Raw genomic sequence first — 20,722 nt, 5'->3', positions numbered from 1 at the left:
AGGTGCTGAAGGGGGGGCAGCTGGGGGGGCAGGAGGGCCCAGGGCAGGGGGGGCTCCTGTACCGACCCCCCCGTTTTATTGCCCTGAAGCGGGGGCGGCAGCTTAAACAAATAAAAGATCCGAAAACAACCCCTTCTTGTGTCTCTGTCTCGCGCCCCCCCAGGAGACCCCCCCCGGGGCCCCCATTGACCCCCCTATTCCCCAGCCCCCTCGGAGGCCCCCATCCGCCTGCGAGGAGCCCCCCCAGTGGGGCTGGGTGAGGGGGTCCTGTGTTTGGGGGGGTTACCTGGGGCCAGTCCCCGCCCCCCCGCAGGGCCGCTCCCCGTCGCTAGGTCAGCGCGGGGCCAATGATTAACCCGGCGCGTTTCCTCCTTCCCGGAGCGCCCGGACCATGGAGCCGCGCTGGGCGCAGACGGGCCGGGATGGGCCAGGTGCGGAGACCCCCCCCCCCGAGTCACCCGGACTCCTGGGTCCCTCACCCCCCGGAGTAACCCGGACTCCTGGGTCCTGTCCCCAGCAGCCCCCCACCGCCCCCGGAGTAACCCGGACTCCTGGGTCTTGTCCCCAGCAGCCCCCCCCCCCGGAGTAACCCGGACTCCTGGGTCCCGTCCCCAGCAGCCCCCCCCCCGGAGTAACCCGGACTCCTGGGTCCTGTCCCCAGCAGCGCCCCTCCCCCCCTCAGAGTAACCCGGACTCCTGGGTCCCATCCCAGCAGGCAGCCCCCGACCAGTTACTCGGACTCCTGGGTCCCCTCTCCTGAAGCTAGGGCGGCGCCAGACGGTAGCCCGGATTCCTGGGTCCCCTCCCCATCCCTGGGTCAGTAAGTGCGGGGAGGGAGGGGGCTGAATCTCTCACCCCAGTTGCTCCCTCCCCAGATGATGACGAGGGGGGGCAGCAGCGGCCTCCCTCATCCCTCTTTCTCCAGCTGCCAAGCAACGCGACCCTCCGGTTCCGTGGCAGCGTGGCCAAGGCCTGGGGGGCTGCGCTGGAGGAGGGGGAGCCCCCAAGGGCCCCCCAGGAGCGGGACGGGGAAGAAGCCGGGGAGCAAGACTTGGTTCCCCTGAAACAGCTGCCGCTCTGCATGGCGGAGAAACGGAGACTCAGGTACCGCCCCCCAACCCCTTGCAGGGAGCAGGACACCTGAGTTCCTTTCTGGCTCTGGGAGGGGAGTGGGGTCTAGTGGTTAGAGCGGGGAGGGACCGGGAGCCAGGACTCCTGGGTTCTCTCCCTGGCTCTGGGAGGGGAGTGGGGGGAGTGGGGGTGCAGTGGTTGGGGGGGCCTGTGGTCTCACCCCCTGTCCCTGTCCCCACCAGGCTCTGGGAGCAGCAGGCAGCCTGGAAACGGAGCCGCTGGGAGCGGTGGCAGGTGGGGACGCGCCGCCTGCGGGGACAGGTGGGGGACGCCCTGCTGTACGCCCAGGTGTGGAGGGGCTCACTGCACCACATCGAAGGTAGGAGACCCCCCTGAGCCCCGGGGTCCCCCCCTCTGCTGAGAGCAATCCCCCCGAGCCCCAGGGTACTCCCTCCCTGCTGAGAGTGCCCCCCTTGAGCCCTGGGGTCCCCCCTCTGCTGAGAGCAACCCCCCCATAGCCCTGGGGTACCCCTTCCCTGCTGAGAGTGACCCCCTTGAGCCCTGGGGTCCCCCTCTGCTGAGAGCAACCCCCCCATAGCCCCGGGGTACCCCTTCCCTGCTGAGAGTGACCCCCTTGAGCCCTGGGGTCCCCCCTCTGCTGAGAGCAACTCCTCCATAGCCCCGGGGTACCCCTTCCCTGCTGAGAGTGACCCCCTTGAGCCCTGGGGTCCCCCTCTGCTGAGAGAAACCCCCATCTGAGCCCTGGGATCCCCTCTCTGCTGAGAATGATACCCCAGAGCCCTGGGGTCCCCCCTCCCTGCTGAGAGTGACCCCCACCCAACCCTAAGGTCCCCCTCCTTGCTGAGTGACCCCCCTGAGCCCCGGGGTCCCCCCTCCCTGCTGAGAGCACTCCCCCCAAAGCCTGCTGGGGAGCCCGGGGATTGGACTCGCTGTCAGGGTCATGCTGCCCTTTGCCCCCCCCAGGTCACTTCGGAACCGGGATCCAGTCGTATTTCAACTTCCTGCGTTTCCTGGTGCTGCTGAACCTGGGGGGGGCCCTGCTCACGGTGGGGTTCGTGGTGGCCCCCAACGCTGCCTTCGAGGGGCTGCGGCTGAACCAGACCCAGAAGGGGCCGAACTCCACGGGTATGGCCAGCCCTGATGCCTGGGTCCCATCTCCAGTGGGGACCCCCAGATCGGCAGCCTGGACGCCTGGGTCCCATCCCTATCAAAGGGGAGGGGGAGAAGGGAATTGCCTCCAGAATGGCAGCCTGGCTCCTATGTCCAGGGGGGCCAGCGGTGACCCAGGGGGTATTTGGAGGTTTGATTTGAGGGGGTCACACCCCTTTTCTCCCCCCCCCCCCCAGTGATCAGCAGCTGCCTGCAGTACGACCCCACCAAGCGCGGCCTGGTCAGCTACTTCACCTACCTCATGGACCTGCTCTCCGGGACGGTGAGAGCCCCGCCTGTGGCCCCCCAATGCCTCAGTTCTGCCCTCAGCCCCTGTGCCCACAGCTCCGCCCCCAGCTCCCCACCCCCAGCCCTCCCCACACCCTCAGCTCTGCCCTCAGCCCCCCCACCCTTAGCTCCCCCCCCAGCCCTCCCCACACCCTCAGCTCCGCCCTCAGCCCCCCCACCCTTAGCTCCCACCCCCAGCCCTCCCCACACCCTCAGCTCCGCCCTCAGCCCCCCCACCCTTAGCTCCCACCCCCAGCCCTCCCCACACCCTCAGCTCCGCCCTCAGCCCCCCCACCTATAGCTCCAACCCCCAGCCCTCCCCACACCCTCAGCTCTGCCCTCAGCCCCCCCACCCTTAGCTCCCATCTCCAGCCCTCTCCACACCCTCAGCTTCGCCCTCAGCCCCCCCACCCTTAGCTCCCACCCCAGCCCTCCCCACACCCTCAGCTCCGCCCTCAGCCCCCCCACCTATAGCTCCAACCCCCAGCCCTCCCCACACCCTCAGCTCCGCCTCCAGCCCCCCACACCCTTAGCTCCCACCACCAGCCCTCCTCACACCCTCAGCTCCGCCTCCAGCCCCCCACACCCTTAGCTCCCACCACCAGCCCTCCCCACACCCTCCGCTCTGCCCCCAGCCCCCCTCCATGTGTCCCCTACAAATCAGAGGTGGCCCCAATTCCCCAGATCAGTGTCTCATTCCCAGGCCCTGCCCTGGGGCCGGATGGGAGCCGGCACCCCCTGGAGGTGACCCTGCCCCCCGCTTAGGCTGTGTCTCTCTAGGGGTTCATGGAGCTCACCCACCTGTTCTACGGTTATTACCAAAACTCGGCCGTGCATTTCGTGGGCTTCTCCTATAACATCCCCCTGGCCTATCTGCTGAGCGTCTTGGGCTACTTCTCCATCTGCCTCCTCTGGATCGTCCGCCGGTGAGTCACTTCCCAGGTACCCCCATGGGGCCAGCCCCCACCCCGCCCTGCCCTAGGGGGCCAGGGGTCCCCGGATACCCAGCCCCTGCCCTGCCCTGTCCAAGAGGGGCCAGGGGTCCCTGGATACCCAACCCCCACCCCGCCCTGGCCCAGAGGGGCCAGAAGTTCCTGGATACCTAGCCCAGCCCCGCCCCGCCCTGCCCCAGAGGGGTGCCCCTGCCCCGCCCCTGCCCCAGGGGACCAGGGGTCCCCGGATACCCAGTCCCTGCCCTGCCCAAGAGGGGCCAGGGGTCCCTGGATACCCAACCCCCACCCCGCCCTGCCCCAGAGGGGCCAGAAATTCCCGGATACCCAGTCCCCGCCCCGCCCTGGCCCAGAGGGGCCAGAAGTTCCTGGATACCTAGCCCAGCCCCGCCCCGCCCTGCCCCAGAGGGGCCAGGGGTCCCCGGATACCCAGCCCCTGCCCCGCCCCTGCCCCAGGGGACCAGGGGTCCCCAGATACCCAGCCCCACCCCGCCCTGCCCCAGAAGGTCCAGAAGTTCCCGGATACCAGCCCCGCCCTGCCTGGCCTGCCCGAGAGGGGCCAAGGGTCCCCAGATACCCAGCGCTCGCCCCACCCTGCCCCAGAGGGGCCAGGGGTCCCTGGATACCCAGTGCCCACCCCACCCTGCCCCAGAGAGGCCAGGGGTCCCCAGATGCCCAGCCCCTGCCCCGCCCTGCCCTGTCCCAGAGGGGCCAGGGGTCCCTGGGTACCCAGCCCCTGCCCCACCCTGCCCTGCCCCAGGAGGCTAGGGGTCCCCAGATATCCAGCGCCCACCCCGCCCTGCCCCAGGGGTCCCTGGATACCCAGCCCCTTCCCCACCCTGTCCTGCCCCAGGGGTCCCTGGATACCCAGCCCCTGCCCCGCCCCTGCCCCAGGGGACCAGGGGTCCCCGGATACCCAGCCTCCGCCCTGCCCTGCCCCAGGGGGGCCAGAAGTTCCTGGATACCCAGCCCAGCCCCGCCTCGCCTGGCCTGCCCGAGAGGGGCCAGGGGTCCCCGGATACCCAACGCCTGCCCCACCCTGCCCCAGAGGGGCCAGGGGTCCCCAGATACCAAGCCCCCGCCCCGCCCTGCCACAGAAGAGCCAAGGGTCCCTGGATACCCAGACCCTGCCCCGCTTCGCCGTGCCCCAGAGGGGCTGGGGTCCCTGGATACTCAGCCCCCACCCCATCCTGCCCCAGAGGGGTCAGAGGTCCCCGGATACCCAGCCCCAACCCCGTCCCACCCTGCCCCAGGGGACCAGGGGTCCCCAGATACCCAGCCCACCCCATCCTGCCCCAGAGGGGCCAGAGGTCCCTGGATACCCAGCCCCCTCCCCGCCCTGCCCCAGGGGACCAGGGGTCCCCGGATACCCAGCCCCCGCCCCACCCTGCCCCAGAGGGGCCAGAAATCCCTGCATACTCAGCCCCTGCCCTGCCCTGCCCCAGAGGGGCCACATCCCAGCGCTGGGCGAGGGGTCCCCATATACTCAGCCCCCACCCTGCCCTGCCCCAGAGGGACCAGGGGTCCCCAGATACCCAGGCCCCGCCCTGCCCCCGAGCTGTCTGCATTTGGCCATTTCCTGGGGGCCGGCGTCACCCTGCGCTCTCCCCCCAGGGCCGTCCATCTCCTGAAGCGCAGTCTGGTCAGCGAGAACGGGGCGCTCAGCACCTACAGCAACAAGGTCTTCGCCGGCTGGGATTTCTGCCTGGGGCCGGGCACCGCGGTGCCCATGAAACACAACAGCCTCCGCTACGAGCTGCGGGTGAGGCCAGCAAGGGGCGCAGGGCTGGTGTGCGGGGTGGGGGGCTGGGGCGGGGGCTAGTGTGGGAGGACACTGTGTTATGGGTGGGGTGGGGCTGGAGGGCTGGAGTGTGTGACTAGGGGCTGAGATGGGGGGCTGGGGGACTGGATTGGAGGGAATGGGGGGCTGGGGCAGGAAGGGGGGCAGGTGTGTGGAGTGAGAGGCACAGCTGGGGCTGGAGAAGGGGCAGGGATGGGGCTGGCTGCAGGGGAAGGGTGGGGCTGGGGTGGGGGGGCGGCTGTGTGTGTGTCTGGGGGGGCTGCGCTGACGTGCGTCTCTCCCAGATGGACCTGGAGGAACAGACCTTGCGGCGCCTCATGGCCCAGCGCAGCCCAGGCCAGCGACTCGGCCTGTACGGCCTGCGTGGGGCCGTCAACCTGCTGGGGCTGGTGCTGCTGGGGGCGGCTTTCTACTGCGTCTACCTGGCCACTGAGTACTCGCAGCGGGGCCAGGTACCCGCGCCCCACACTCCCGACCCGCAGTGCCCCCCCCTCTCGGCCGGCGCCCCTCACTCCCGACCCGCAGCCTCCCGCTCAGCCGGCGCACCTCACTCCCGACCCGCAGCCCCCCGCTCAGCCGGCGCCCCTCACTCCCGACCCGCAGCCCCCCGCTCGGCCGGCGCCCCTCACTCCCGACCCGCAGCGCCCCCCCCCCGCTCGGCCGGCGCCCCTCACTCCCGACCCGGAGCCCCCCGCTCGGCCGGCGGCCCTCACTCCTGACCCGCAGCGCCCCCCCCCGCTCGGCCGGCACCCCTCACTCCCGACCCGCAGCGCCCCTCCCCGCTCGGCCGGCGCCCCTCACTCCGGACCCGCAGCCCCCCGCTCGGCCGGCGCCCCTCACTCCGGACCCGCAGCGCCCCTCCCCGCTCGGCCGGCGCCCCTCACTCCCGACCCGCAGTCCCCTCCCCGCTCGGCCGGCGCCCCTCACTCCCGACCCGCAGCGCCCCTCCCCTGCTTGGCCGGCGCCCCTCACTCCCGACCCGCAGCCCCCCGCTCGGCCGGCGCCCCTCACTCCCGACCCGCAGCGCCCCCCCCCGCTCGGCCGGTGCCCCTCACTCCCGACCCGCAGCCCCCCGCTCGGCCGGCGCCCCTCACTCCCGACCCGCAGCCCCCCGCTCGGCCGGCGCACCTCACTCCCGACCTGCAGCGCCCCCCCCCCGCTCGGCCGGCGCCCCTCACTCCCGACCTGCAGCCCCCCGCTCGGCCGGCGCCCCTCACTCCCGACCCGCAGCCCCCCGCTCGGCCGGCGCCCCTCACTCCCGACCCGCAGTCCCCTCCCCGCTCGGCCGGCGCCCCTCACTCCCGACCCGCAGCCCTCCCTAGGCTGGCGCACCTCACTCCCAACCCACAGCCCCCCGCTCGGCCGGCGCCCCTCACTCCCGACCCGCAGCGCCCCCCCCCGCTCGGCCGGCGCCCCTCACTCCCGACCCGGAGCCCCCCGCTCGGCCGGCGGCCCTCACTCCCGACCCGCAGCGCCCCCCCCCGCTCGGCCGGCGCCCCTCACTCCCGACCCGCAGCCCCCCGCTCGGCCGGCACCCCTCACTCCCGACCCGCAGCGCCCCCCCCCCGCTCGGCCGGCACCCCTCACTCCCGACCCGCAGCCCCCCGCTCGGCCGGCGCCCCTCACTCCCGACCCGCAGCGCCCCCCCCCCGCTCGGCCGGCACCCCTCACTCCCGACCCGCAGCCCCCCGCTCGGCCGGCGCCCCTCACTCCGGACCCGCAGCCCCCCGCTCGGCCGGCGCCCCTCACTCCCGACCCGCAGCCCCCCGCTCGGCCGGCGCCCCTCACTCCCGACCCGCAGCCCCCTGCTCGGCCGGCACCCCTCACTCCCGACCCGCAGCGCCCCCCCCCCCGCTCGGCCGGTGCCCCTCACTCCCGACCCGCAGCGCCCCCCCCGCTCGGCCGGTGCTCCTCACTCCCGACCCGCAGCGCCCCCCCCGCTCGGCCGGCGCCCCTCACTCCCGACCCGTAGCCCCCCGCTCGGCCGGCGCACCTCACTCCCGACCCGGAGCGCCCCCACCTGCTTGGCCGGCGCCCCTCACTCCCGACCCGCAGCGCCCCGCTCGGCCGGCGCCCCTCACTCCCGACCCGCAGTCCCCTCCCCGCTCGGCCGGCGCCCCTCACTCCTGACCTGCAGCGCCCCCCCCGCTCGGCGGGCGCCCCTCACTCCTGACCCGCAGCCCCCCGCTCGGCCGGCGCCCCTCACTCCCGACCCGCAGTCCCCTCCCCGCTCGGCCGGCGCCCCTCACTCCCGACCCGCAGCCCCCCGCTCGGCCGGCGCCCCTCACTCCCGACCCGCAGCCCCCTGCTCGGCCAGCGCACCTCACTCCCGACCCGCAGCCCCCCGCTCGGCTGGCGCCCCTCACTCCCGACCCGCAGTCCCCTCCCCGCTCGGCCGGCGCCCCTCACTCCCGACCCGCAGCCCTCCCTAGGCCGGCGCCCCTCACTCCCGACCCACAGCCTCCCGCTCGGCCGGCGCCCCTCACTCCCGACCCGCAGCGCCCCCCCCGCTCGGCCGGCGCCCCTCACTCCCGACCCGGAGCCCCCCGCTCGGCCGGCGGCCCTCACTCCCGACCCGCAGCGCCCCCCCCCGCTCGGCCGGCGCCCCTCACTCCCGACCCGCAGCCCCCCGCTCGGCCGGCACCCCTCACTCCCGACCCGCAGCGCCCCCCCCCCGCTCGGCCGGCACCCCTCACTCCCGACCCGCAGCCCCCCGCTCGGCCGGCGCCCCTCACTCCCGACCCGCAGCGCCCCCCCCCGCTCGGCCGGCACCCCTCACTCCCGACCCGCAGCCCCCCGCTCGGCCAGCGCCCCTCACTCCGGACCCGCAGCCCCCCGCTCGGCCGGCGCCCCTCACTCCCGACCCGCAGCCCCCCGCTCGGCCGGCGCCCCTCACTCCCGACCCGCAGCCCCCTGCTCGGCCGGCACCCCTCACTCCCGACCCGCAGCGCCCCCCCCCCGCTCGGCCGGTGCCCCTCACTCCCGACCCGCAGCGCCCCCCCCGCTCGGCCGGCGCACCTCACTCCCGACCCGCAGCCCCCCGCTTGGCTGGCGCCCCTCACTCCCGACCCGCAGCGCCCCCCCCCCGCTCGGCCGGTGCCACTCTCTCCCGACCCGCAGCCCCCCGCTCGGCCGGCGCCCCTCATTCCCGACCCTCAGCCCCCCACTCGGCCGGCGCTCCTCATTCCCGACCCGCAGCCCCCCACTCGGCTGGTGCCCCTCAATCCTGACCCGCAGCCCCCCCTCGGCCAGCACCCCTCACTCCCGACCCACAGCCCCCCGCTCGGCCGGCGCCCCCACTCCCGACCTGCAGCTCCCCGCTCGGCCGGCGCCCCTCACTCCAGCGCTGACCTGTGCCCCCTCCACGGGGGCAGTGGCACTAACTCAGCTGCAGCCCTTCAGCCGCTCGGCTCCCCATAGGGGAATTGGGGGGGAGGGGATTCTGCTCTGACCCCTGGTGACTCTCCCCCGCAGGAGAACAGCGGCCTGGGGCAGCAGGGACTGGTCGTGGGGCTGCTCGTGGCCTATCTGCCCTCCATAGTCATCACGGCCGCCAACCAGCTGGTGCCACTGGCCTTCGGGGTCCTCGTGCGCCTGGAGCGGTACCCGCTCAGCCTGGAGATCCGGCTCACCCTGATCAGGTACCGGGGCAGCCAGGCGAGGGGGCCCCATGTTCCTAGTCCCCACCGCTGGGGGCAGTGCCGGGCGAGGGGGCCCCATGTTCCCAGCCCCCACCGCTGGGGGCAGTGCCGGGCGAAGGGGCCCCATGTACCCAGCCCCCACGAGAGGCAGCCAGGGCAAGGGGTCCCCATCTAACCAGCCCCCACCGCTGGGGGCAGTGCCGGGCGAGGGGTCCCCATGTACCCAGCCCCCACCCCCAAGGGCAGTGCCGGGCGAGGGGGCCCCATGTTCCCAGGCCCCCCCCAAGGGCCGCGCTGGGCGAGGGGGCCCCATATACCCAGCCCCAACCCCCGAGGGCAGTGCCGGGCGAGGGGTCCCCATGTACCCAGCCCCCACCCCCGAGGGCAGTGCCGGGCGAGGTGGCCCCATGTTCCCAGCCCCCCCGAGGGGCAGCCAGGGCGAGGGGTCCCCATATACCCAGCCCCCACCCCCGAGGGGCAGCCAGGACGAGGGGTCCCCATGTACCCAGCCCCCACCCCCAAGGGCAGTGCCGGGTGAGGGGTCCCCATGTACCCACCCCCCCCGAGGGGCAGCCAGGGCTAGGGGTCCCCATCTAACCAGCCCCCACCGCCGGGGGCAGTGCCAGGCGAGGGGTCCCATGTACCCAGCCCCCACCCCCGAGGGCAGTGCCGGGCGAGGGGTCCCCATGTACCCAGCCCCCACCCCCGAGGGCAGTGCCGGGCGACAGGGTCCCATGTTCCCAGCCCCCCCCGAGCGCTGCGCTGGACGAGGGGTCCCCATATACCCAGCCCCCACCCCCGAAGGCCACGCCGGGTGAAGGGTCCCTTTCTAACCAGCCCCCCCCCCCCCCCCGAGGGCTGTGCCGGGTTAAGGGTCCCCGTCTAACCAGCCTCTCTCTCTCTCTCTGGCAGGACCGTGTTCCTGCGTCTCTCCAGCCTCCTCGTTCTCCTCTTCTCCCTCTGGAGCCAGATCACCTGCAACGGGGACCCCGACGCCGAATCCTGCAGGACCTGCCGCTATGACCACAAGCAGCACCCGGTCAGCGCAGGACGCCTGGGTTCTCTCCCGGTTTGGGGAGCACAGTGGGGTCTGGCGGTCAGAGCACGGGGCAGGAGGCGTGGGAGCCCGGACGCCTGGGTTCTCTCCCGGCTCGGGGAGCACAGTGGGGTCTGGCGGTTGGAGTGCGGTGTGGGAGCTGGGAGCCCGGACGCCTGGGTTCTCTCCTGGCTCGGGGAGCGCAGTGGGGTCTGGCGGTTGGAGTGCGGTGTGGGGGCTGGGAGCCCGGACGCCTGGGTTCTCTCCCAGCTCAGGGAGCGCAGTGGGGTCTGGCAGTCAGAGCATGGGGCAGGAGGCATGGGAGCCCGGACGCCTGGGTTCTCTCCCGGCTCGGGGAGCGCAGTGGGGTCTGGCGGTTGGAGTGCGGTGTGGGGGCTGGGAGCCCGGACGCCTGGGTTCTCTCCCAGCTCAGGGAGCGCAGTGGGGTCTGGCAGTCAGAGCATGGGGCAGGAGGCGTGGGAGCCCGGACGCCTGGGTTCTCTCCCGGCTCGGGGAGCGCAGTGGGGTCTGGCGGTTGGAGTGCGGTGTGGGAGCTGGGAGCCCGGACGCCTGGGTTCTCTCCCGGCTCGGGGAGCGCAGTGGGGTCTGGCGGTTGGAGTGCGGTGTGGGAGCTGGGAGCCCGGACGCCTGGGTTCTCTCCCGGCTCGGGGAGCACAGTGGGGTCTGGCAGTCAGAGCATGGGACAGGAGGCGTGGGAGCCCGGACGCCTGGGTTCTCTCCCGGCTCGGGGAGCGCAGTGGGGTCTGGCAGTTGGAGTGCGGTGTGGGAGCTGGGAGCCCGGACGCCTGGGTTCTTGCCCGGCTCAGGTAGCGCAGTGGGGTCTGGCAGTCAGAGCATGGGACAGGAGGCGTGGGAGCCCGGACGCCTGGGTTCTCTCCCAGCTCGGGGAGCGCAGTGGGGTCTGGCAGTCAGAGAACGGGGCAGGAGGCGTGGGAGCCCGGACGCCTGGGTTCTCTCCCAGCTCGGGGAGCGCAGTGGGGTCTGGCGGTCAGAGCACGTGGCAGGTGGTGTGGGACCCTGGATGCCTGGGTCCTGTGGCCATGCAGGGCGCTGACACGTCCCCTCCTCCCCCCAGTGCTGGGAGACGAGCGTGGGGCAGGAGATGTACAAGCTGCTGGTTTTCGACCTGCTCGTGGTGCTGCTGGTGCTGCTGCTGGTGGAGTTCCCCAGGAAGTGAGAGATGGGGGGGGGGTCAGTGGGCTTGGGGGGAGGTGGGATCCTTGCTGGGGTTGGAGTGGGGGGGTTAGTGGGCTGGGGAGGCTGGTGGGATCTGCACTGGCGGTGGGGGGGGTCAGTGGGCTGGGGGGGAGGTGGGATCCACCTTGGGGGTGGGTGTCAGTGGGCTGAGGAGGAGGTGGGATCTGCACTGGGGGTGGGGTGGAGGGGTCAGTGGGCTTGGGGGGAGGTGGGATCCTTGCTGGGGTTGGGGTGGGGGGGTTAGTGGGCTGGGGAGGCTGGTGGGATCTGCACTGGGGGTGGGGGGGGGGTCAGTGGCCTAGGGGGGAGGTGGAATCCGCACTGGGGATGGGGTGGGGGGGTCAGTGGGCTGAGGGGGAGGTGGGATCCACCTTGGGGGGGTGGGTGTCAGTGGGCTGAGGGGGAGGTGGGATCTGCACTGGGGGTGGGGTGGAGGGGTCAGTGGGCTGGGGGGGAGGTGGGATCCTCACTCGGGTTGGGATGGGGGGGTCAGTGGGCTGAGGGGGAGGTGGGATCTGCCCTGGGGGTGGGTCAGTGGGTTGGGGGGGGAGGTGGGATCCGCACTGGGGGTGGGTCAGTGGGACGGGGAGGAGGTGGAATCTGCTCTGGGGGTGGATCAGTGGGTTGGGGTGGGGGTCTGTGAGCTGGGTGGGGGTCAGTGGGCTGGGGGGGGGAGGTGGGATCCTCACTCAGGTTGGGGTGGGAGGGGGAGGTGGGATCTGCACTGGGTGTGGGGTAGGGGGGTCAGTGGGCTGGGGGGGAGGTGGGATCTGCACTGGGGGTGGGGTAGGGGGGTCAGTGGGCAGGGGGGGAGGTGGGATCTGCACTGGGGGTGGGGTAGGGGGGTCAGTGGGCAGGGGGGGAGGTGGGATCTGCACTGGGGGTGGGGTAGGGGGGTCAGTGGGCTGGGGGGGGAGGGGGCTTGGGGGTGAGGGCTGTTCTAGGGGTGGGTGGGAATCAGTGGTCACATAAGGGGGCCCTAGAGCGAGTGGGGTGGCTCTGGGCTTTGGGGCTCCGGCCGGAGGGGAGTGGGGAGCTGGGGGGCAGGGCTCAGAGTGGGGGAAGCTGTAGGTGTGGGGGCCGGCTCGGAGCCATCTCCCCAGCCCCTACCCCCTCTTGCTGCCCCCAGGCTGCTGGTGACCCACGGCCCTGCCCCCCTGGCCCGGCTGTGGGGGCAGCAGGAGTTCCTGGTGCCCCCCAACGTGCTGGACCTGGTGTACGGCCAGACCGTGTGCTGGGTCGGCGCCGCCTTCTCCCCCCTGCTGCCCCTGCTCAACACCGCCAAGTTCGTCCTGCTTTTCTACCTCAAGAAGGTGAGAGCCCGGACGCCTGGGTCCTCTCCCCACCTCAGGGAGGGGAAAGGGGCCTAGTGGTGGGGGACTGGGAGCCCGGACGCCTGGGTCCTCTCCCCAGCTCAGGGAGGGGAAAGGGGCCTAGTGGTGGGGGACTGGGAGCCCAGACGCCTGGGTTCTCTCCCGGGGGGATGGGGGGGGCTGTCTGGTGGCTCAGCGCCCCGGGTCCACACGTGTCTCGTCACCCCCCAGTTCACCCTGTTCTCGACCTGCCGCCCGGCCGAGCGAACCTTCCGCGCCTCCAGCTCCAGCTGCTTCTTCCTGCTGGTGCTGCTGCTGGGCCTGGCCATCGCCTGGGTGCCCCTGCTGTACAGCGTCTTCGTGTGAGCGACCCCTGCCCCCCGCCCAGCCCCACGGCTCCCGGGGTGCCCCACCGCCTCACACAGCTCCCCTGGGGCCCCCTCCCCCTGCCCCCTTCACTCAGTCCCCTGGGGTCCCCGCACCCCTCACCCAGCCCCCCAGCTCCCGGGGTGCCCCACCCCCTCACACAGCTCCCCTGGGGTCCCCGCACCCCTCACCCAGCCCCCCAGCTCCCGGGGTGCCCCACCCCCTCACACAGCTCCCCTGGGGCTCCCTCCCCCTGCCACCTTCACTCAGTCCACTGGGGTCCCCCACCCCTCACCCAGCTCCCGGGGTGCCCCACCCCCTCACACAGCTCCCCTGGGGTCCCCTGCCCCCTCCCCCCTCCCCCTGCCACCTTCACTCAGTCCCCTGGGGTCCCCGCACCCCTCACCCAGCCCCCCCAGCTCCCAGGGTCCCCTGCCCCCTTCACCCAGTCCCCTGGGGTCCCCCACCCCTCACCTAGCCCCCCCAGCTCCCAGGGTCCCCTGCCACCTTCACCCAGTCCCCTGGGTTCCCCCCTCCCCTCGCCCAGCCCCCCCCGATCCTTGGTGTCCCCAGTTCCCCTTGCCCACACCCCAGCTCCTTGGGGTTGGCCACCCTACCACACCCAGCCCCCCGGGTCCCCTGACCTTCCCCTCCCCCCTAGCATGACAAACCCCCAATCCTCCCCCTCCCCGGCGCTGTCTCTGCTCCCCTGCCTTGGACTCGATTCCCCTCCCCCCCCAACTCACTCTCTCTTCCCTCTGCAGCCTCCAGCCCTCCCAGGCCTGTGGCCCGTTCCGGGGTGAGCCGACCATGTGGAGCACCCTCTGGGCGGCCATCGATACCCTGCCCCATGTGGCCAGGGAGTTCCTGCAGTTCGTGGGCTCGCTGGCCTTCGCCGTGCCACTTTTCCTGCTGCTGTGGTGAGGGGCCACTGGGGAATCCCCCTGGGCCGGGGCACGCTATGGGGCATAGGACACATGGAGAGGTGTCTGATGCCAGGCAGCCAGGACACGGAGACATACAGAGAGTGGGGACGGGGGGCAGGAGGATGGACGGATGCACACAGAGACAGACAGACACACACAATTTCTGAGCTGGTTCTGTGGATATTCCCCCCCCAACCCCTCCAGCCTCCCTGCCCCTGACCCCATCTCTCACTCACTGTCTAACCCCCCCAACTTTTCTCTTCCCATCCCCCAACCGCAGCATCCTGATGTTCTACCTGATGGCCCTGGCCCATTCCTACAGCCGCCTGGTGAAGGAACTCAAAGGGCAGCTGCAGCTGGTGAGTGATGTCCTGGGGCCATGGGGCTTTTTGATCCCATCTGGGATCACCGTTAGCCGGTGGGACTCCCTGCTACAAGATGATCCCGGGCCCGGCAGGGTGATAGTGACAGGGAGAAATGAGGAACAGCGTCCTCCCCGATTTGGCCACTAGAGGCTGCCGTGTGTCCCTCCTCCGAAGTAGGTGGGCTGTGGGTGGAGGCAGAGCCGGGATACCGGGGTAGATGGGCCTCTGGGCTGGCCCCAGATGGCTGTACTTACCCTCCGGGGTTTCCCACTTCTTTTTTAACCTTTCCTTTTCCCACAGGAGGGGCGGGATAAGGTCTTCTTAGTGACTCAGATCACAGAGCTCAGCTAAGGGAAGAGCTGCAAGAAACCCCCTGATCTCCTTGATTTGAGGATGATTCTTGACCCTGCCTTGTCGGGCGGCCCTCCCCTGCCATTCGGCTGTGTGCCGAGCCCGCCCCCTGCTGGATGAAAACTACAATAACCTCCAAAGAACCCAGAGCTCATTCATGGACTGCGGCCCCTCTGGAGTGGGGGCTGGGTATACGGGGAGCCCTCGCCCGGCACAGACACACGGACTCTCCGGGATGGGGTGCTGGGGCTGTTTATTCGGAGACCTCTCGCCTGGCTGAGAGGCGTGGGGGTGTGCGGTTTGGTTATACAGGGACCCCTCACCTGGCAGCCACTCTTTTCTGACACCCAGCGATGCTGTTCTGTTTAGGACAGGAAGTGAAGCAAAACCCTGCGTGTAACTGACATCCCAGGGGACTTTGCAGGAGGAGAAGGTGGAATGGCTTGTGTCTGGAATGGGCCGGGCTGCTGGCTTTCAGGCCCCAGTTCTCACACTCTCTGTCCTGCTCCCGGGCTAGCCCCACGGCCTCCGAACAGAGTACACAGCGGGTGAACCCCTCGTTACTGGCTGGCAGCAGAACTCCATTGTCGCACTCCAGGGGAGCTGCATTTGTATTCCCCGTCTACCAGGCCCCGGCTGTCACCTCTCGTGGGCAGAAACCCGTGTGTCTCTCTCCCTCTCTCAGGGGGGTTTTCCAGGCTGGCCAGCTCCCTGCCCAGGGCTCTGATTTCACACACGAACCCGCAAAGCGAGATTGCCATCAACAATAATCGCCATTTACAGCTCGGCCAAGTCAGGGAAAACCTTGCGCAGAAATCGTAACAGCGTTTGATTTCAGGCACTTTCCTCGGTGTATTTTGAGATGTGATGTTGTTGACAATTTAACGGCTTTTAAAGCTGTGACTTTTTGAGTCTCTAACACCTGCTGTTGATAAATCATTGTCTGACTCTCCTGCCCCTCCCCCCATGCTCTGAACCTCCTGTGATTTTTCTGCAATTGGGAACATTTTAAATCTGAAAAAAAAAAAAAACCCTTAAAATGAAAGAACAAGTTTTGGTTTGAAATTATAAAATAAAAATTGAATTCTGCCAGGCTGATGTGTAAGTAATCCAGGGGGCGGTGGAGGGTGTGGGGGTGGCTGGTGTGCAGGGGTGGAGGTAAGCAGCAGTGGGTTTGTCTGTCCTGCCCTCAGCCACCTCCACTATCTCAGCGTCTGCTCCGTTCCCTCTGCCCTGGCTGCATGGGAGGCCGGGTGCTTGTGTGTGTGTGCAGAGTGCACCAGAACGGCCGGCGGGGGGCAGAGCAATGGTCCATCCAGCCCTGGATCCCATCTCCGGGGGGGCGCAGGGTGGCTGGGGAGAGGTGCAGGCCGGGCTCCCCCCCCGCAGTTGGAGGGGTGGGGGGCCCCAAGCTGGGGTGAGAGTGGGGTGCTCCCAAGGGAGGGACCGAGCTCCCTGAGTGCAGCCAGCGCCTGGCCCGGCCCCATGTCCTGTGGCGGGGAGTTCCACTGGCTGGGGTGGGGGTGGGGTGCTCTCCAGGGAGTTCCCTTGGGTGGGGTGGGGTGCTCCCCAAGGAGGAGGGGACCAAGCTCCCTGAGCGCAGCCAGCGCCCGGCCCGGCCCCACGTCCTGTGGCGGGGAGTTCCGCTGGCTGGGGTGGGGGTGGGGTGCTCCTGAGGAGGGGGGAGGGACCGAGCTCCCTGAGTGCAGCCAGCACCTGGCCCGGCCCCACGTCCTGTGGTGGGGAGTTCCACTGGCTGGGGGTGGGGGTGGGACACTGGGACTCTCCCCACTGGGCGGTCTCAGCCCCAGGGTGGGGGGAGGGGAGGTGTGATTAAGGGGTGGGGCCTTGTCCCAGCCAATCGGCTACAGGTATCTAAAAGGGTGTCATCAGGAGGAGGGAGAAAACTTGTTCTTCTTTGCCTCTAAGGATAGAACAAGAAGCAATGGGCTTAAACTGCAGCAAGGGAGATTTAGGTTGGACATTAGGAAAAAGTTCCTAACTGTCAGGGTAGTTAAACACTGGAATAGATTGCCTAGGGAAGTTGTGGAATCTCCATCTCTGGAGATATTTAAGAGTAGGTTAGATAAATGTCTATCAGGGATGGTCTAGACAGTATTTGGTCCTGCCATGAGGGCAGGGGACTGGACTCGATGGCCTCTCGAGGTCCCTTCCAGTCCTAGAGTCTATGGGGTGTGAGGCCAGCTTGGACCAATCACTGCTTTGGGGGCGTGACTACAGTGCACCAATGAGAGACGAGGGATATAGGGCGGGAGGTTGGATGGCAACCAATCAGAGAAAGAGGGGCGGGTGTTGAGGCTCCAATAGGCCAATCAATGCGCGAGGGCGGCCACGGTGTTATCCACTCAGAAAACAGCGAGCAGCGGAAAGTGGGTTTAGACTAATCCAATCAGGAACGAGGGCAGGACTAGGGTCCGCCAATCAGCACCCGGTAGGGCGCTGACCCGGAAGCGGAAGTGTCGCCGGGCAGTGCGGACCTGAGGCGGGACCATGAACATCCTACCGAAGAAGTCGTGGCACGTGCGGAACAAGGACAATGTGGCCCGCGTGCGGCGGGACGAGGCGCAGGCGCAGGACGAGCAGCGACAGCGGGAGGCCCGAGCCTTGCTGGCCGAACAGGAGGCGAGTCACCGCGCATGCGCAGTCGGCAACGAGGGTGTAGCGAGTGCGCATGCTTAACAGTCATGTGACGGGGGCGCGGATTGAACCATTGCCAAATTGGGGGAAGACGAAAAGGGAGCTGGACTGAACCATTTATAAATGGGGGGAGGAGAGCGCTGGGATTTACTATTTTCAGATGAGGCGAGGGGAAGAAAAGGAAATGGGAGTTGGGCTGAACCACAACAGGGGGGTAGCAGAGCAGAAGAGAGCTGAGCTGAACCATTTCCAAAGGGAGGAAAGGTGAGTTGGGCTGAACCATTTCTAAAGGGGGGAGGCGAGCTGAACCATTTCCAATGGGAGGAAAGGGGAGTTGGGCTGAACCATTTCCAAAAGGGGTAGTTCTCTAACCCCACCTACCCCACTGGGGTGGCTGTCATGGCACATGCTGCACGATCTGCCCTCGCCCCAGGTGAAATGATTTTGTTAGATCTCAGCCTGGTCCCATGCTGCCCTTGCCACACCCCATTGTCCCCCTGGCTCCCAGCACAGAGCTCACAGGCTGCCCTGGCCCCTGCCACCTGCAGCAGAGCCAGCCCCAGAACCAGCCCCCCATCTCCCCCCGCAGGCACGGACCGAGTTCCTGAGGAAGAAGGCACGGGTGTCTGCCCTGCCAGGACCCGATGGCGGCTCGGCCCTGGTCCCCAGTGGCGATGAATCACACCACATCGACCTCTTCTGCGACCTGGAGGAGGGCAAGGGCTCCAAGGCCGGGAACAAGGAGTATGAGGAGGAGAAGCGCAGGGAAAAGGTAGGTTTTTTTTTTGGGGGGGGGGGCACCTGCATCCCTTGGGCATAGTGAGCCCCACCCTGGCTTGCTGGGGTTAGGTTGCCCCTATGCTGGGGCACTGATGGGAGGCTGTGTACAGAATTGGGGTTCCTCCTCAACACACATTGTGCTCTTACACAGGGGAGGGGAGGGTTAACAGCTCACCTGCCCTGCACGCTGGTTCCCCTCTTAGTCTCTCTGTCCCATGCTGTGAGTTGTCTCCTGACTCCTCTACCCATAAGGCAAAAACCTCCACCCGTGTCTCCTTCCACAGCAGTGGGGCCACGATCAGTCCCACCCTCTCCCTTTGAAGAAGGGGTAGCCCCATCTGCTAGGTGATTCAGTTCAGCATGCTCCCCTCCCTGCTTTGCCCCAACCAGGAGCGGCAGGAGAAGGCTATTGGGCTGCTGACCTATCTGGGGCAGAGTGCGGCCGAGGCCCAGACCAGCCGGCCATGGTACCAGGAAGCCCCTGACCGCAGCCGGGAGGCAGCTGTGGTGACCACCCAGGAGCAGCTGAAGGACAGACTGGACCCACTGCGGGAGATGGAAAGGCAGCTGCGCAAGAAGAAAGGGGAGGGGAAGAAGCGCAAGAAGGAGAAAGAGAAGCCAGCAGGGGAGAAGGCGGCAATGGGGTGGTGAGTTGGATGTGGGGCAGGATTAGAGAGCAGCACACGGCAGGACTCAGGGAGTACAAGTCCCAGCATGCAATGCGCCAGCTCACTTCCTCGGCACAGGGACTACAAATCCCAGCATGCAATGCCCCAGCCTATTTCCTTGCTAGACTATAAATCCCAGCATGCAATGCCCCAGCCTGATTCCTTGCTAGAGACTACAAATCCCAGCATGCAGACGTGTGTGTGTGTGTTTTGTTACTGAAACTACATGTCTCAGCATGTACTCAACCGACTTCTTCCTGGGCAGTGGCCTGGCCTACCTATCCCAGCATGCATCACCCCCCCAGGATGGAGATTGCATACTGGGAGTTGTAGTCCTGATGGGATGCACATCTAGACACCAGCTAGCCTAAGACTGTTGGAACTTGACCATTCCTTTCTGCTTGTCCTTGCAGCTCTGCCCCTCTCTCCCTAGAGCAGCTGCGGCGGGAGCGGCTGCAGCGGGAGCAGGCCGAGCGAGCCCGGGCTGAAGCCCTGCTGGCTGGACGGCAAGGGGAACCCCGACGCAGGGAGGAGGAGGAGCCGGACGACAGGAAACGCCGCTACAACTCGCAGTTCAACCCGCAGCTGGCGTGCAGGCCCCGCAACTGGGAGGAGAGGAAGCAGCGCTGAGCCCTGCCAGTGCCCCCTAAAGTGGTGGCTGAAACAGGCCTTGGGCACAGAGATTCCTGCACCCGGGGTCACACGGCAGGTGGAACAGGGACACTGGCATCACAGCAAGGCAGCCAGTGTGTGGGATCCCTCTGCTGACTTAGGGGAGAGAGACACCATGGGCTGTCCTCTCGGCCGTGAAGTTTAGCATGGGGGTTGCACTCGGAGAGCCAGAACCCTCCTTGCTCTCATAGGAGGGTGCTGGCTGCTCCGCTGGGGCCCCATGCTGGTCACTCATCTCTTAGCACCTGGTGTTACTAGCAACAGTGGATATCGGGGTTACCTGACCGCCCCACAAAGTAGGAGCCTGGCTGCCAATAAAAGGCAGTCTTACTTCACTCATTTACTCATGGGAGGGGGGAAAGCTTGGATAGGAGCAAGCACAGAAGGGAAAACCCAGGCCTGGACTCCTGGGTTCCAGCTACAGGTGGGTGCTGGGAGTCAGGACAGCTGGGTTCTATCCCTGGCATGGGAAGCAGGAACCAATGGGTTCAGCGAGGGTGGGGGGGCCTAGCCCCGTGTCAGGGAGTGGAGTTGGGTGTAGGGACTCCTAGGTTTGCTTGCTGGCTCCTCAACAGGGAGAGATGTCAGGACACCTAGGTTCCAATTTCCACTTCTGCCTCTGATTTCTTATGCCCCCGCCCCCCCAGCTCTCTCCCCCCCCCCCTCCACACCCCCTGAGTGCTCACTGTACCATAGCTGCTGGGGAGGCCCAGCCCTTTAGCCCGAAGTGAACAGCACCTGCTGCAAGGTGTCTCTGCCCCTTTGCTGAACCCCACCCAGCCCACCCTGGAATCCTTCATGGCCCACACCTGGCTAGTAGAGGATTGTGGCTTGTCTCCCTGCACAGGGCAAATGCACCAGGCCAGCTCCCTGTGCCGTCCACAAGGCCATCATCTGACAGGGGAAACTGAGGCATGGGCAGCCCTGGGAATAGCAACTCAGGCTCTTCAGGACTTGGATTGGTCCCCACGTGGCACTGGGGTCCTTCTCTCTCCCCCTTACCAGCCAGCCTGCAGCAGGTGGTGGGGCTGCATCAGCTCCTTTTCCGGGGCCCTGCCAGGGGGATGTTACCAGCACAGGGGGGAGGGGGGGCTCCAGGGAGAGGGAAGGGGGGCTTTTAAGCCTAAAGCAGAGCAGGCAGCAGGGAAGGTCCTGCTCTGGGCCTGAGAGCAGGGAAGGTCCTGAGCTTGACCCCAGAGTCAGGCAGGGTTCCCCATGGAACATACCATCCATCAGCTCCTGCAGAGGGCAGGGGATCCCCCATCCCAGCCGATCACTGTGCTAGCGGGGGGTGGGGTGTGTGTGTGTGGTGGCGCTTGGGAAGAGTCCCAATCAGCTCTGGTACATAGTCATGAAATCTCACCAACCCCTCCTCCCACATCCACTTGCCAAGGTACTTTCAGAATAAAGACAGACCAAAACAAGGTCTGGGACAAATGTGAGTGTGT

At 68.4% G+C, this 20,722-nt stretch overlaps 2 protein-coding genes across 3 annotated transcripts; both read left to right on the top strand.

The window, feature by feature from the left end:
* Positions 1-343: 343 nt before the first annotated feature.
* Positions 344-15,523, top strand: TMC4 (transmembrane channel like 4). Of its 2 annotated transcripts, XM_030544805.1 has the most exons (17): positions 344-431; positions 876-1,104; positions 1,314-1,450; positions 2,056-2,217; positions 2,439-2,524; positions 3,310-3,455; positions 5,094-5,241; positions 5,565-5,573; positions 5,616-5,732; positions 8,755-8,921; positions 9,834-9,960; positions 11,054-11,151; positions 12,305-12,488; positions 12,720-12,850; positions 13,619-13,774; positions 14,061-14,139; positions 14,446-15,523. In XM_030544805.1, the coding sequence occupies exons 1-17, from the start codon at positions 392-394 to the stop codon at positions 14,494-14,496; spliced, it is 2,067 nt and encodes a 688-aa protein (XP_030400665.1). In that variant the 5' UTR covers positions 344-391; the 3' UTR covers positions 14,497-15,523. The 2 variants fall into 2 exon arrangements, with proteins under 2 accessions (XP_030400665.1, XP_030400664.1); XM_030544804.1 differs by having other exon boundaries at positions 5,565-5,732.
* Positions 15,524-16,939: 1,416 nt separating this feature from the next.
* Positions 16,940-20,716, top strand: LENG1 (leukocyte receptor cluster member 1). Its single transcript, XM_030544950.1, has 4 exons — positions 16,940-17,139; positions 17,744-17,926; positions 18,325-18,581; positions 19,016-20,716. Exons 1-4 carry the CDS (start codon positions 17,008-17,010, stop codon positions 19,230-19,232), a joined length of 789 nt encoding a protein of 262 aa, XP_030400810.1. The 5' UTR covers positions 16,940-17,007; the 3' UTR covers positions 19,233-20,716.
* The last annotated feature ends 6 nt before the right edge of the window (positions 20,717-20,722 follow it).

This window comes from Gopherus evgoodei, unplaced genomic scaffold, assembly GCF_007399415.2.
Source record: "Gopherus evgoodei ecotype Sinaloan lineage unplaced genomic scaffold, rGopEvg1_v1.p scaffold_35_arrow_ctg1, whole genome shotgun sequence".
Lineage (NCBI taxonomy): Eukaryota > Metazoa > Chordata > Testudines > Testudinidae > Gopherus > Gopherus evgoodei.
This window is presented reverse-complemented; position numbering and strand designations above follow the sequence as displayed.

Excerpts from the sequence above, each read along its gene's own strand:
- TMC4 (XM_030544804.1), top strand. The coding sequence starts at position 392 with ATGGAGCCGCGCTGGGCGCAGACGGGCCGGGATGGGCCAG. Across the intron at positions 5,733-8,754 it reads AGTACTCGCAGCGGGGCCAG|GAGAACAGCGGCCTGGGGCA; the intron begins GTACCCGCGCCC and ends TCTCCCCCGCAG. Across the intron at positions 12,489-12,719 it reads TGCTTTTCTACCTCAAGAAG|TTCACCCTGTTCTCGACCTG; the intron begins GTGAGAGCCCGG and ends GTCACCCCCCAG.
- LENG1 (XM_030544950.1), top strand. The coding sequence starts at position 17,008 with ATGAACATCCTACCGAAGAAGTCGTGGCACGTGCGGAACAAGGACAAT. Across the intron at positions 17,140-17,743 it reads CCTTGCTGGCCGAACAGGAG|GCACGGACCGAGTTCCTGAG; the intron begins GCGAGTCACCGC and ends CTCCCCCCGCAG. Across the intron at positions 17,927-18,324 it reads AGGAGAAGCGCAGGGAAAAG|GAGCGGCAGGAGAAGGCTAT; the intron begins GTAGGTTTTTTT and ends TGCCCCAACCAG.